The sequence below is a fragment of the Trichosurus vulpecula genome, chromosome 8 (genome assembly GCF_011100635.1).
Source record: "Trichosurus vulpecula isolate mTriVul1 chromosome 8, mTriVul1.pri, whole genome shotgun sequence".
Taxonomy (NCBI): Eukaryota; Metazoa; Chordata; class Mammalia; order Diprotodontia; family Phalangeridae; genus Trichosurus; species Trichosurus vulpecula.
Window position 1 is genome coordinate 202,693,242 of NC_050580.1, and position 17,114 is coordinate 202,710,355.

General features: G+C 37.2%; 1 protein-coding gene across 2 annotated transcripts in view; it reads right to left on the reverse strand.

Annotated features, from left to right (window-relative positions):
* The window catches only part of AKAP6 (A-kinase anchoring protein 6), a 495,488-nt gene that overhangs the window by 324,260 nt on the left and 154,114 nt on the right, over positions 1–17,114 (reverse strand). For both annotated transcript variants that reach the window (XM_036734767.1, XM_036734768.1), the window contains one exon: positions 4,724–4,846. In XM_036734767.1, coding sequence (XP_036590662.1) covers positions 4,724–4,846 — 123 coding nt within the window. The remainder of the gene's footprint in view (positions 1–4,723; positions 4,847–17,114) is intronic.

Here is a 17,114-nt window from a genome sequence, read left to right on the forward strand (position 1 = left end):
TCTTCCTGAACACCTCCTGTGAAATTGGTTACCTCGTAAAAACTCACTACTCATGAGGTAACCATTCCATTTTTAGACAACTCTAATCATGAGGGATTTATTTCTTTTACTGAGTCAAGATCTGTTTCTCTGTAACTCCTACTCATTGGTCTCCTCTCCATAGAGTTACTGAAAACATATTTAATCCTTCCTCCGTGTAATCACCTTGCAAATATTTGAAGATAATTGTTACATCTTCTCCCCTAAGTCTTTTTTTTCCCTTTTCATTCCAGTTTTCTTCAATCAATCCTCCTATGACTTTTGAGCTCCATGAGGGCAGAAACCATGTTTTAATTATTTTGGTATCTCTTTGCAATGCTTTATACAGAGAAAGTCCGGTCATAAATTGTTCTTGAATGAATGAATGACTTTAGGTCCCCTCGCCATACTGGTCAAACTCATTTGTATGCATTGTAGTTTTTCAGTGTGCCTCCAGATGAGATTAACTAGGGCAGTGCATATGCAAAGCAAACGCAGGTAATTGGGTGCAGGGTGATTTTGTTTTACTATCTAAGAACTACTTAACAACACAGTAGATAATTTTTAGATGCTTTACACTGGTTTATTTGTTCCCTCATTTTCCAGCATGTCCATAGATAGATAGATAGATATACATAGAAATAGAAATATATATATATATAGACATATACGTATGTATGTATATGTATATAAGTATGTATGTGTGTATACATATATATATATGTATCATGGGTATAGACTATATACTATATAGTTTCTGTATTTCTATACTACACTATGTATTATCCTCTATACTATACTGTATATCCACAGACAGATAAATTCATATATTTATACAAATACAAAAATATGCATTTTGACATCAATTTTTTGGTTTAAGGAATGATACTTTTATTCATTGATCATTTCAGAAGTGAATTTTGAATTAAATGGGAATGAGGGATCAAGTTCCGGGAGCATGCATGTTTAGTAAGCTGGGGTCTGGAAGTTTATAATGATATGTGGAATGGCATTCTATAATTATTTCAGTCAATCAACAAACATTTAATAAATGCATACTATGTACCAGGAGCTATGTTAGGGAAATAAAGGTAAAAATATGGTCTCTGGCCTCAAGTAACTCATTTTCCAATGGGAACTTGCAATCTAAGGTTTCCAGTCCATTTATCGTGCGGTAAAGAAAAGGTCTTTTGTTTGGTTGGGTTTGAGCAAGGAGGATGAAATGCTGAATGCCTCAGGAGAGGTATGTTTTTTGTGTGTGGGGACGAGTTGAGGGAGTGGGACTAGCTCGTGAGTACAAGGCTCTGCTGTTGTTTCTGTATCTATTGTGTTTATTCTTCCCTGCTTTTAGTTGAAGGTGTTTTGAAAATGACTGCAATTCTGTGAGCTTCAAAAGACAAGTAGGGCAAGCTAGCAGAGGTCCAGGACCAGTAGTCAGGGTTTTCCGGCAGCTGAGGCAGGTGACTCTGAGACCTGTGGGAAGGGGAGCTGTCCAGTACACGTCATATTTGGAAGTAAACTTGGTGGATTGAATTTTTGTCGTGGTTCAGTCATTTCAGTCATGTCTGACTCTTTGTGACCCCATTGGGGGTTTTCTTGGCAAGGATACTAAATAGGTCTGGTGTTTCCTTCTCCAGCTCATTTTACAGATGAGGAAACTGAGGCAAACAGGGTTAAGTGACTTGCCCAGGGTCACACAGCAAGTAAGTGTCTGAGGTTGAATTTGAACTCAGGAAGAGGGTCTTCCTGACTCCAGGCCCAGCATTCTATATGTATTATTACTCCACCTAGCTGCCCCAAAGGCAGTGGAATGAATACTTTGTCACAATTGTTTTAAGTTTGAATCCACTTTCTCTAAGAACTGAAGAAGAGTGTGTCCCAGGTAAGGGGAACATTTTGTACTTGGGCTTTTGTAGTACCTTTTCAGTAGATACCCTTTTGTAACAGCCAACCAATGTTAATTACTTAAATTGATACTGGAGCATTAGTCACTGAGTAAATCAATTACGTAAGGGAGAAACTAACTGTAAATGGTGATTGATATTGGGGAGAACACACCAGAATGGGCACTCAAGCCAAGAGGTTAAAGAAAACCCTATTGCTTTTTAGGTTTACTTCTAAAAACCTGAGGGCATGTAGCCTGCTCTCTCAGACCCCAATTAAACAGGGCCAGAAGGAACTGGGATAAGGACCACCATCCCCCCACCCTACAAGATTATATGGACTGCATGAAATAATGTTTAAGAGACTGGTCTGGAGATAAAACGTCTTTTGACAATTTACAAAATTTCCAATATATCTCTTTTTAAATCAATATAACTCAGAGCCCTGACAGAAAAACTACCATCCTTTTGTAACTGGGAATTATAGGATCATTTATGGTACTTAGAGCTGGAAAGAATCTCAGAGATCACTCACTTTTGGTGAGTGAGCTGAGACAAAGAGAGAGTTGGGTGGTTTGTCCAAAGACACAAGAGTGGATAATAGCAGACCCTGGATTTGAAACCAGATCCTTTGGCTTCAAATCCATTCCTCATTAAACTCAACCATATGACCTTCTTAAAGTAGACAGGAAAAGCTTAAGATGGCCAATTTGAAAAGATCTAGCAAGCCAAGCCCTCCTTCCCAAACTTTCTTTTTCCATCTTACATTCTTTCTTTTCTTTTCTCTCTCCCTTCTTTCTTTTCTTCCTTCCCTCCCTTTTCTTTCTTCCCTCCTTCCTTTCTTTCTTTTCTTTCCTCCCTCCCTTCTTTCCTTTCTTCCTTCCACCAACATTTAAGCAACACCAACTATGTGGAATATAGATTCTCCTTCAGCGATTCCATCAATCTTTGAAATAATAATAGTTTTATGCATGAGTAATGATTCTTGAATTTTACTTCAGAACATGCAGAAGTACAGGAAGAGAGACACCAGGAGGGCAAGGGCAGGGCCAGGGAGCAATAAATGCTAAGCGTTGAGAGAGCAGTTCCTCTAACCTGAGCCCTGCAATTTAGAAGGCTAGTGTTGGGCAGAGGTTACCACAAGGAACAGAGTAAGGAGTGCTGTCACAGTGACTTTGAGGATGGGAGCATGCATTGGTTACAAAGTGGCCTAAGTCACTCAAACCCCAAAGAGGAGAGAGACCTTTGTTCACTACTATCCTGACTTGGATTTCAATAAATTTCCTTAAGCTAAAAGGCTCTTTATGCCCCTGTGCCCTCTGGGACCTTGAAAACTCAATGTGTTTGCCATAAAATGTGAAATCCAGAGAAATCAAGACAGTGTGCTTAATGTGAAATAGAGTTCATATACTCCTGTTTAAACACAGATTAGAATCTCTGTCAGAACAATACCAGTGAAAAGTTGACATTCTAATTAATATAATTTACATCACAAAGTATTGAATATCTTTATCTTCCTATTACAAAATGTACACCCCCTTTTATAAATGGGGGTGGTGGAATTGAACCTCTATTTGAGTAGGGAATTGACAGTACAGGCGATATTTTAAAAACCAAGTACAGGGAAAGGTATAGGGTCACTGGTATTTTTAAACACCATCCACTCAAGTCTTTGAAAAGAAATGCCATACAACTCCTTATGGGATCACACTGTTTTGTGAAGCTCTACCATTCGAAAGATTGTTTGTCATGGAGTGGCATGACTTTGAGACAGATCTTGTGGTGACATCAAACACAATACGAGAAATATCTTATAGGATCTCTTTTGCAAGTTCCAAAGCCCAACCCTGGCACTTGGCTCATCTCTCATTCATTTAGAATGCCTCCAGAAAGAGACTCGATCCAAATTCTGAGTATGTGAAGGGGGGCAGGGAACCTGCCCCACAGTTGGGTAGCCATGGATTCATGTTCACAGCCTTTATCAATTTTATGCTTTCAGTGAAGGGAATAAAGATGAGAGCCTTAAAGCTTGAATTTTCATTTCCTACGACAACGCGGTTTGTCTTCATGCTTTATCACAGCTCCAGGACTTGGTTTCCACCCCTTTGTAATTGATATCGGCCATTTGAAGCATTCAGTAAAAACCTCATGAGGTTCATCAAATGTCCCTCAGTCTATAATTCTTGCTTCTAACATATTCAGCAGCATATTCATCCAAGTGTTTTCCACTTCTCCTCAATGGTTTTGCTTTTGCACAGGGACAGGAACAAGTATAATGACAGTTGTATTAATTATATGCTAAAAAAAAAAACCCTATATAGCTGCAAAAATGATTGAGATCATCATTTTAAATATTTTATTAAAATAATTCAGTGTAAAACAGATAAAGCAGACCCTCTTGATAATGAGAGGTTCATTAATTTTACAAGGATTCTAGAAGGCTTAGTTGGAATGGTCACTAGAATTACCTAAATTCTCCCAAAAAGAAAAAAGGAGAGAAAAACCTTTTATTCTAGCTTTATGTAGCAAGGTTCCTATATCATTTTTGACTGATACTTTTTGGTATTACAAGGTTCTTTGCCTTTATAGTTCTATCTCTGGAAAAGAAGCTTGACATCAGAGCTAGAAATAGGGAATATTTCATTTTCTTGGAAGTATCTAAAATAACTGGCAAATTTTCAGTTTCTGTGGTTTGAGTTTACACCATTCGAGCTTTATTAATATAAAGCCATACCCCCCTCCATCATCCCTCAGGGAGGAAAAAAGACAAACATTAAAATATTTCAATTATTGATAATAACTATAGTATAATCTTGTCCTACCAAGTGTGTCTCCAGGTAGAGTTTAAGGCCATCCGTCTCTGCTTTAGGGGGAGTCCAGTTTTCTGTTGTTTCCATGGCTTCATTTAGCCACTGAATGAATTCATCGAGTTTGCTTACAAATGCCTAGTCAGATAAGGGGGAGAAAAAAAGAACAAGAGAAAGCATAGTGGTTAGTAAAAAGTCAATTCTGAAGAAAAATTCTTGAGAACACTGATTGTGGAAATAAGTATTCTAAGCACTTTAGTCCTGGTTTCCTCTTTGCTATAGCACAAAATTCCAATCCTGCCCACACTCAAAATCCATTAAAATGGTCAGAAACTACCAATGACCAATTTGCATTTATTCCTACAAATACTGTCTATGGGATTTAGGTTGCATTGGTTTATCAGTCGAGTTTTTTCTAATGTTAACAGACATTTAGAGATACCATAATCTTCTATTCCTCTCAACAATAAATCACATCAGGTCTTGCAGGAACTTATACTTAGGGACAAAATCTATCCTCAAGAAAAACTATGCATTCTCTTTAGGCTTAAATGAAATGGAAGATTGAGAGGTTGGATAACCTAAACAGAGTCAGAAATTTAGGCAAAAATCAGGGAGCTGTTTAAATAATGCTTTGAGAAGCCCTTCTGACAGTCCAATATCTGAGGCTAAGTGCTGGTGTTTGGAAGGACGGAAGGACAAGGCTGGAAGAGGAGAGAGACCAAGAAGCTAATGTGAAGATCTAACTCTCCAGAGGTGTCCTGGTCATAAAGAAATGTTCTTGGCTGGAAAGCACAAATCACAATAATCCTACTATTTTTCAAATAGTGGCTATAAAAATTTATTGGAACCATTCAAAAGAACACATCTGCAGAAACTGAAAATAATTTGAAAAACTGAGAGCCCAACCTGAACCTGAGAGATGGATAATGACAACGGCCTGGCCTTCCATATGTAGGTAAACAGCACCACCTGGAGGCCTAAAAGCATACAGGCAGGCTTACACATTTGGATGGTGGTTTCAAAGGCTATTTTCCCAATTTAATCTACACTATTTTTCAAGTGTGATCCTAAAAATTGATTAAACAGACACACACACACACACACACACACACACACACTCACACAAGCATCAGCATCCTTAATTAAAGAAATCATTGTTTGAGACTATACATGAATCAGAAAGTTTAGATGAAAAGTCCTTTCCTTGCCATGTTTTATATGGCTGTGTAGTTCTCTCTGTTAGCCCTTAATGACAATCTGAGATTCATAGCAACTTATTTGCTTTGTCTCGAATGAACAAGTTTCCATTTGGTTCATAGCTACAAAACTGCCCAGGAAAGTCACAATTATCTTAGAAGCAACTTAACCTGAAATGGAAGTTTATGCAAATCCAACCAAGCTGATTAAGTCACTATGGCCTAGCTAGCCTAAAGCAGGGGTTCTTAAACTTCGTTGTGTCATGAACCCCTCTGGCAGTCTGTTAAAGTCTATTTTGAGTCCTTTTCTGAGTATTTTTTTTAAAAAAAAGCTAAATTTAAAAATCTAGTAAATGCTAAATTTCAGTTAGCATTTAGTAAAAATAAATATGCTATTTTTTCCCTCAATCAACTTCACTGATCCCCTGAAATTTCTCCACAGACTCTCTGGGCTATGGATTTCAACATAAGAACTCCCATTCTATATTATCTCAAATCCCAGTTTTGTACAATGTTGGAACTAAAAGATTTCTTTTATTTACCCACCTTCTCTTTGTGTTTCTTCTATGTCTAAAGTTCTTAATTTAGGAGTTTGAGAATTTTAAAAATATATATATATATATATATTGTGTAACTCTATTTCAATATACTTGGTTTCTTTTGTAATCCTGGATATTTTTATTTATGCATTTTAAAATATTATTCTGAGAAGGAATCCATAGGATTCACTAGACTGTCAAAGGGCATTGTCACATACCCACACGTACACATACACACACACACGTACACACACAAAGCCCCTGCTCTAGGTAGTTTTCATATAGTGAGTAAAAAAGCATTAACAGTTCCATAGGAAACTTGTTTCCCTTCTTCCCTAAAACATCCTTCTGGTCCAGATGTATTTTCTGTACTTGCAACTGAACTGCTCTTTTCCCACCTTAAATTCATTCCTATTATCACAAGGTCTAAACATATACAAGTCCACACAGAAGTAACGATTATGGTCCTTCTCTTTTTCTTTATCATTACTTGTATTTCCATAATTGTTTGAATTACTTTCTCCTTTTTTTCTCCAAAATCCCTACATATTCCAAGTTCACAGATACATAAACTGAACTCAGTTATTTAAGTATGACTACTACCTGTTACAAACTGTACTCCCAGATTCTTTTCCTACCCGTCCTCCTAACAGTGAGGAATTTTGCAAGTTCATATCAGATTTTATATTCATCATACCCTTATATAGAGAGATGACAGGCCCTTGCAGATATACACCTGGGCAAAGACCCAAGTCATAATAAGATTTAAAAAGAAGGAATCAAAGTCCATTCCTATATTATGGCATAAGTACAAATTCTGGCTACTCTTAAAACTAATGGAGAACACTTGTCCATCACCAAAGCGTGAGGGTTTTAAAGGGTAAAAGTTTAAGGTTAACAACTTGCCATATTTCCTCTCCCAAAGTTTAAGTAAAATTGAAATTTACTGGAGTTTGGATTTTGGCAGTTATATCTATATACAAAATAACTGATTAAGAAGAAGTGAATTTGGTCAAGCAGCAAATTATTTTGAAAGTAACAAGTTGAATTTAGGGAAAAAAATGATTAATAGTGGCTTATATTTAAACTTGAGGGAAGAATCTGTGTGTATATATACAGGGCATCCAGTAGACACAATGCTTGTTGTTGTTGCTAAAATGTGTGTTGTTGGTATTGTATTTGCTATCGTTGTGGTTGGGTCGTTGCCTTCCTGCCTGACTCTTTGCAACCCCATTTGGGGTTTTCTTGGCAAAGATACCATAATGGTTTTCCATTTCCTTCTCCAGCTTATTTTACAGATGAGGAAACTAAGACAAACAGGGTTAAATGACTTGCCCCAGGTCACACAGCTAGTAAATGCCTGAAGCCAGATTTGAAGGCAGGAAGATGAGTCTTCCTGATTCCAAGTTCAGTGTTCTAGCAACTGCACCACCCAGCTGCAAAATATGTGCTCCTCATAAAATAACCTCACAACCAAACTCAATATTTATCTTTTCAGAACCAGTTTGTAACTGAAGACATTGTCAGTCTTCAGCCAACATATCTGATAGGGCAACATATGAAAAGCTTACTGTCATTTATAACTGGACAATGATTGTAAAATTAGCTCGACCTATAAGATTTAGATTGGTCACGTTCTATGGCAATCTCTCTGAAAGTTATCACCATATGTCACAGGCAGCAAAAAATAAATTGGGGGGTGAGGGGTGGAGTGAGGGAGACGCAGTACATTTATAGAGTGAGGGACAATGCCCCTTTAGTTCTCTCCTTGGTACTGAGTCTAAACTCTGTGGCTTTTTCACAAAATTTTATTTGTTGTACCTTTTTCCTACTTTTATTGGGAGTAGGGCCATTGCTCAAAGATGGCTATTTGATCACTCACAAGAGGAACCTGAGAAATCAAATATACTATTCTTCCCAAATCTTAATAATGAAATTATTCACGATCAATCTGAACAAAGCAGAAAATTTAAATGATATAGTCTGTCTCAATCCAACACATCTTGTTAACAGTCTGTATTCTCTCGCCATTCCCACAGCCCCCTCATCTGGCCACTGCTGGTATCATCCTAACTGTACCACTGCTATTCATTTCTATATACAGAGACAGAGAAATGAATGAAGTTGAAAATGGGGACACGCGGGAAAGGAGGAGAAATAAGCATTTATATAGTGCCTATTGTGTGCCAGGCACTGTGCTAAGAGTTTTTACAAATATTATCTAATTTGACACAAAAACACAAAGATAGGCATATGAACATATCTTTATTTCTGTATACACAAAGATGTGGTGGCCCTTCACATTTAGATGTATAGCCCAGTATGAGAGATATGTTTAAAATGTGTATCGTGAATATGTATGTGTATTTATATATGTGTATATGATTTGCAATTGGAAGAGACCTTAAAAAATAATCTAGTTCAGGCACTTCATTTTATAGATGAATAAGTAGATGTATCTATATGTGGCCTATTACTTAAGCCTGACAAAGGCCTATGTTGTATTCTTAGAAGGTGAAATGAATAGCTATCTACAAGAATTTCTGTTACTATATATGTAAACATATATACACACAAACATATATATACATACATATACATACATACACACATACACACACACACACATAGACTCTTCTTTGCGAAGACACCAGAGTGATTTGCCATTTTTTCTCCAGCTCATTTTATAGATGAAGAAACTGAGGCAAACACGGTTAAATGGCTTGCCCAGGGTCATATAGCTAGTAAATGTTTAAGGCCACATTTGAACTCAGGAAGATGAGCTTTCCTGACTCTGAGGCTGGCACTCTATCTATTGTGCCACCTAGCTGCCCCTATAAATGTGTATTATGTGTATATATACATATGTATATATGTGCATATGTGTGTGTGTATATATACATACATGCATATATATATACATGTGCATAATACACAAGTGTGTATTATGGGTGTATACATATGTGTGTATATAATATACATACACACAGGCAAAGTCTGGAAATACATTTATACTTATTTATCTAGAGATTCTAAGTTTATTATGATCTAAATCAAGCATTTAAATACACATTAGGTACAAGGAACTGTTCTAAGAATACAAAAGCAAAAATAAAATACTGTCCCTGCCTTCAAGTAGCTTACATTCTGTTGGTGGGATCCATCCCATAAACAGATACTACATTCATGACAATTTAAATGGGGAGAGAACATTAACAACTATCAGGAACAGATAGTTGCACAGAAGCTGACACATGACCTGAGCCTTGAAGAAAACTAGAGGTTCTTAGAGTTCGTGATGAGGAGGGGTTACATAGACTCTAGACACAGCAGAAGTCCATGTAAAATCATGAGAGTGGGAGATGATTCCCTCTCTTGGGGAACAGCAAGTAGTCCAATTAGGCTGGATGTGTAGTGAGAGAAGAATAAGGAAGAAATAAGCCCAGAAGGTATAAGAGTAAGATTTCCTACACTGAAAATCTGCTGAAATGTCCTCACATCTCATATCATACTTCTTTTGTGCTTATCATGTTCTGTCTTACACTACAGTGTTTTCTGATGTGTATAAATTTGAGTGCTGGATGAATCCTCTCCCACATTCTCATACTTTCTCTCTCTCTCTCTCTCTCTCTCTCTCTCTCTCTCACTCTCCCTCTCCCTCTCACTCTCACTCTCTCCCTCCCTCTCTCTCCCTCTCTCTCTCTCTCTCTATATATATATATACACACGCATATATAATATATACACACATACATATATACATACACACATACATATATACAAACACATGTATATGTATGTATATATGTATGTGTATATATGTATCTATTTACATGTATATGTTCATCATATTATGTAGTATTACATATTTGCATATGTCACATTCCCAACCCCTCTCTAGACTGGAACAAGAGATGTTTGGTACATAGTCAACAGCAAAGTAGAAATATTATTATTATATCATATAGTTAACACTTACATTACTTTTATATATTATCATATAGCTTTCCTATACATATTTTATATATTATCATATAGCTAACATTTATTTAGGCTTTTAAGGTTTTCAATATGCTTTCCATATATTGTCTCATTTGATCTTCACAACAACCCTGAGAGGCAGGTGCTATTACTATCTACATTTTACAGATGAGGAAACTGAGGCTGTTCAGAGCTATACAGCTAGTAAGTGTCTAAGGCAGGATTTGAATTCAAATTTTGCTGCCTTTGAGTCCAATATCCTGGGTTCAAATGCCACCTCTGACACTAGTTGTGAGCATGGAAAGTTAGAACCTCTCTGAACCTTGATTTCCTCATCTACCAATTAGCGGTAATAACAAAGTACTCATTTCACAGGGTTGTTGTGAGGCCTAAAGGAGATAATGAACGTAAAGTGGTTTACAACCTCCAAAACACTATATAAATGTCAGCTATTATTATTTAATGGCCATCAAGAACAAATAAATTTTCTATCCTTATCTTTCTTATTGTCCCTTTATGTCTGTTCTCTTTTTCTCTGCTACAACTTCCCTTGTCCTTCCCCTATATTCTTCCCTTCCACAACAACCATTCAACAATCCACTTTAAGCAAATATTTTAAGCACCTTTTATATGCAAATTTGTATGTGCCAGTAATAAAGACCTAGGAAAAAACGTAGTCCCTTCTTTATTAAATGTTCACACATACTCTTTCACTAAGATACTGCTGCTCCAAGCCCATTAAACAACACTGTAATGACCCTCTGAGGATAATCAAAAATACTACCTATAGACTGATTCTAAATCCTCCAACAACTTCCCTATGAAACACTATTATCTGCTGCATGGTCTAAAATTTGTATTCATTCTGGTGGTTGGAGCCAACCTAAAGATCAAGAACAAATTCTAGTCATCAGAGGAGAGATTGGTACGAAGGCCATACCTGATTTCCATCAACTAGCAAGATTCAGCGCATTTTCAAATGGCAGGTAGTTTAGGATGATCTCATCAATTCTCATGAGTTGATTCTCTAAATCCAGCCTTTCTCCTGAATACTAGTCCCACATGTCCAAATGCCCGCTGGCATCTCCAACTCACCGTGTCCAAAATGGAAGCCATTATCTAAGCCTGCCCATCGCTACACACTTCCTTATTTCTGTTGATGGCACCAGCATCCTTTCATATACCCAGGCTTGTAACTTTGAAGTCATTTTCAACTCTCCCTTCTCTTTACCTCCTATATCCCAATAGTTGTCAACATCTTAATAAGTCCATCTGTACATTATCTCCTACATCCACCCCTCTTTTTCTACTCATCTAATCCTTCTAGACAAGGTACTCTAAACCTGGGGTTCCTGGATAGATTTCAAGGGGTCCATGAACTTACATAGGAAGAAAATTCTTTATTTTCATTAATCTCTAATCAAAATTTGGCATTTCCTTCAATTATGTAAAAAAAAAAAACACAAACCAATATTATTCTGAGAAGGGTTCCCTAAGCTTCCCTGGACCATCAAAGGGGTCCAAGACAAAAATGGTTAAGAATCTCTGTGCCAGACTATTGAAACAGCCTCTTAATTGATATCTCCACTTACAATCTGTCCTCTTGCCTATTCACCTTCCACAAGGCTCCCAAAATAATCTTTCTGAATCCAAATCTGATTATACCATTCCCCTCCTCTAGGCTCTTCAGTGGCTCACTATTGCCTTCAGTATAAAATACAAATACTGTACCTCAGCTTTGGCACTTAAAAATTTCCCAACATGGAATCAACTTACTTTTCCAAATTTATTTCATATGACTCTCTTTTACATGCTCTACATTCTTGTGAAATTGACCTATTCAATGACCAACAAACTAAGCAGTCCATCTCTACATTCATGCTTTACAAAGTCTTGACACCCTCTGCCCTATGTTAGGAACACTTTACCTCCATTTCCTAGAACCTCTAATTTGCTTCAAGGCTCAGCCCCCGTGGCACCTGCTATGGGAAGTCTTCCCCATCTCCCTAGTTGTTAGTACTTTACCCCTCCCGAGTTACCTTGAATAATTACTTATCTAACTGTTATATTACTCAACCCTTCCCCACTCCCACCCCTTATAGCACCATCCAGTAGAATGCAAGATTTTCCAAGAGCAGGGACAAGATTTAAGTTTGTTATTTTGGCTTTGCTTTTGTATTCCCAGCTCTAAGAACAATGCCTCTCACATAGTAGGCTCTTAATGAATGCTTGGGCAGCTAAGTGGCACAGTGAATAGGGTGCCACACCTGGAGTCAGGAAGACCCATCTTCCTGAGTCAAATCTTGTCTCAGATTCTAGTCATGTAACCCTATTTGCCTCAATTTCCTCATCTGTGGGCTGGGGCAGGAAACAGAAAACTGCTCTGGTGTCTTTTCCAAGAAAATTCTAAATGGGGTCATGAAGAGTCGAACATGACTGAAACAAATGATCACCAACAACAATAAACGCTCATTGAAAGGAAGTAAATTGGACGATGAATGAAGACATTGAATTTTGTTTTTAAGCTTTGCAAAGTATCAAATTCTCTGGAGGAAGCACATTGAAAAATGACACTGCTTTGTGCACACAAATGTACACTGGCTTGTGAAAAGGCCACTAAGGGCTTTTTTGCTTGACTTGTTCATGCAAAGATTAAATATGTAGACAGTATCTGTGGTACAATCACATAGGGGAGCCTTGAAAATAGCCTCTTGACAAAAGAAATAAGGAATGCTCATTTCTTTTATTTTCCTTACTGTGTGTCTCTGTCTCTTTCTGTCTCTGTCTCTTTCACACACTTACACACACACACACACACACACACATACACACACGCAATATTTCTAATATCCTTTTTAAAAAAAGGTAGCATTGTGCACGGTCCATGAGTATTCAAGGAATCAGAGAACTGGAAAAGACCTTCGATATCATAAGATAGATTTAGAAGTGGAAGGGACCTCTTTTAGATATCCCATGAAGCAGGTAGATTATATAATGGATAGAGTGCTGCACATAAGGAAGTTAGAAAGAGCTCTGTTCAAATCCTGCCCTCAAATACTTCCTGCCGTTGTGACTCTGAGCAAATGACTTCATCTTTCTGAAGTTCTATTTCCTTATCCACAAAGAGGGGATAATGATAGCACCTAATTCCCAAAATCGATGGGAAGATAAAATGAGGTAACAGACATGAAACACTTTGCAAATCTTGAAGTGCTATAAAAATGCTGGCACAATTGTTATTATTATTTTTATTATTATATAGTCCAAATCACTCATTTTATAGGGGAAGAGACTGAGGTCTAGAGGCATTAAGGGATTTGTTTAAAGTTGTTCAGTGGCAAAGCAATGATTTCAGCGATCATTTAGTCCAATCTCCTTGTTTTACAGATGGGGAGACTGACACTCAGGAAGAGATTTATCAATAAATATATCTGTTTCATATAAAATTCCAAGGAGCCTCTGCCACTGGCCAGTTGGACCTTCGAAGTTCCCCTGATTCTCTGTGGCTCAGTTTTCTTATGTATAAAATAAGGAGGCTAGAATACATAGCCTGTAATGTACCTTCCGACTCTGAATCTATGGTCCTTTTATCCGTCCAATTCTAACATCCTAAATGTCTACACCTCAGGTAGAAAAACAAATAATTCAAATAGGACTAAGGAAGGAAGGGAATGGGTAATGAGTTACTAGGAAAAAAGTGGGGAAAGAACAGTATTATAGAAAGATCAACATCAAAAGGGGTCATGCAGGACCTATATAAATTCAACATGGTGACTACTGACAGTTGACGAATGGATAATATTAACTATAGATGGAGTTTTTATTTTTAATCTCCGAAAAAATAAATGGATATGATATCTCTCATTTTCCTCTATGCATTTTTGTTTTGCTTTGTTTCAGCATTGTATCATTATTTTTACACTCAAAATTGAAATATAGAGGGAAAAATCCTCATGTCAAGACAGGCTCACTTGAGAGCAATGTTACTAAGAAGTAGTATTTTCTCCTAATCTTATAGTCCTGACAGTTAAAATATAGTTAACCTAGCTTTCAGATGGAGATCTGATGGGCTTTTTCATTTCTGATTTTTTAAACCATCTTCTTTTAATCAGGCAGAGTTCTATTCTTTAAAGGAATTTGTGATGAGCCCATATGCTTAAAAATGGATGGGCAGTTTTGTAGCAGGCATTGAGAATCGTACAGTTTATTTCTAATTTACTAAGATCAAGCTCAAAAAGGGAGCTATGTGTTGAAATGAGGATACTCAGAAGGGTTCTCTCATCCAAGAATGGCAGTAGGAAAACTCTTTGTTCAATCCCATAGGGATCTGCCTTTATTTTCTTTGGAAATTCTAGCAGACATCTCAGACTACTTGCTTTGTTTCATAATTTTGTTTGCTTGTTTGTTCTTATCAAGAAATATAAAAGCTCACCTTTCTCAAACAACAGAGCAGGTCAAAGAAGTATAAAGAGAACCTGGACAGATGATTTAAATCAATCAACCTGTCTGGATAGATAGATAGATAGATAGATAGACAGATTTCTATATATATACATATAGGTATTTCTTGATAACCTTTGTTATTATATCACAGTATTCTTTAAAGAAAAAAAAAGAAAAAAATTTCCTTCCTCCCTTTCTGCAGACTGAGCCCCCATTTGTAAGAAAGAAAAACAATTAAGCAAAAACAGTGAGATATAGTAAACACATCTGACAAAGTCTACAGCAGCAGCAGGGAACCTGTGGCAAGAGGCCACATGTGGCCCTCTAGGTCCTCAAGTGGGACCCTTTGACTGACCCCAAACTTCAAAGACAAATCCCCTTAAATAAAGGGATTTGTTCTGTAAACAGTGGACTGTTTCTGGACTCAGTCAAAAGGCCATACCCAAGGATCTAGAAGGCTACATGTGGTTTCAAGGCTGCAGGTTCCCCACCCCCTGTCTATGGCATTCTATCCTTGTAGTAACCTGCTTCTCCAGGCTAAGAAGGTCAGAATAACATACTGTTTCTTAATGTGTATTTAATTAATACCTCTGGTCTTCACATAATAATCATTCTCTATTTTAGTGACAAAGAAAAGCATTTAAGTAAAAAAATATCCCATATATGAAAGTACCATTCTTTATCACGTTAGCTGTTTTTCAAGAGCCAGAGATCATATAAACTCCAAAGTGAGATTTTTACATTTCTTGAGGGCAGGGACTAAACATTCATCCACTTGGCATTGCTAAAGAATTTTGCACATAGTCGTCATTCAATAAGTATTTATTGAGTTGAATTGAAAACAATCCACAGGACAGTACTTTAATGTCTCAAAAGGTCATTTATTCTTTTTATTCAATAAAATATGGTGGAATAAAATGAGCCCTAGATAAACTATCAAAAGCTCTGGTTCTGAGTTCTACTTTCCCACATTTATGTGTTGCATGACCCTGGGCAAACTATTTGATCTTTCTCTGAATATCCATTTCCTCATCTGTAAAATGAAGAGACTGGACAAGAAGATCTCTAAGATTTTAGGTAGTTCTATGATTTTGTGGACACCCAACAAGCTTATTAACTAGAAGAGATGAGAAAAATTGATGACAATGATGATGATGATGATGATGATGATGATGATAGCACTTACAGAGCGCTTCGAGGTTTGCAAATTACTTTAGATATGTTCATTTATTTGATCCTCATAACAACCCTTTGAGGTAAGCCCTATCATTATTGTCATTATACAGATAAGGAAACTGAGGCACAAAGAGGTTAAGTATCTTATCAATTGTTGTATAGTTGAGTGTCTAAAGCAGGGTTTGAATTCAGATGTTCCTGAATCCAAGTCTTGGGCTCTAGCCGCTGTGCCACCGATATGCCGTTGTCATCTACTGACCCCTAGTTCACATTTCCTACCTTGCTCAATGATATTAGTACTGGGTTCAGAGTTTTCCATTCCATTCCATCTTCTGCCTGAACATTACAAAATTTTGAGAACTTCAGCTTTCACATTGGCAACCCCTGCATATCTGTCAACGCTTTCAACTCTGATGACCTCTTCTACTCTACCTAAAACTAATAACAAGATGGATAAATCATAGACTTTGACATCTCTTGAAACTGCACCATATCAAAAATCTATTAAACAACCCTCTGATCCTTCTATCTCTCCCACTCACACTAAACATACTCTTTTCTCTTATTATTACATTTGATCCATTTAAAACAACCCTATTCCTTCAAATCATTCATCCATTTCCCCTACGCTTACCTCCATAGCCTGGATCATCGTTTCTACTACCTTAAAATTTCTTGCCCCCTTCACCTTCTGGCATTTCTGACCTATGAATTCCCCTGTCTGAATCCATCATTCTGGGTCACTGTTCATGGAATGAGGCAGTTGAGTAGAACCACAGTATCTTAGTGCTGGAAGGGAACTAATCCATGCCATGGGAATAGGGGCTGGACCTATGATTTAAACAGCACAGGGAAATGTCAGAGGAAATTACCCTGGATGAGGATATGGCTTCTCATAATGAACCTTGGCACTTTTCTCTGCAACTTAGAGATTCTTAGAGAGTTGCCAGTGTCATTGAAAAATTAAGCTTTCTCAGAGTCATACCGGTCCAGGTCTTTCTGGATCAGAGACAAGCTCTCTGTCCGTGATGGCATGCTGCTTCTCTGTTCTAGTTCAATCCATCCCTA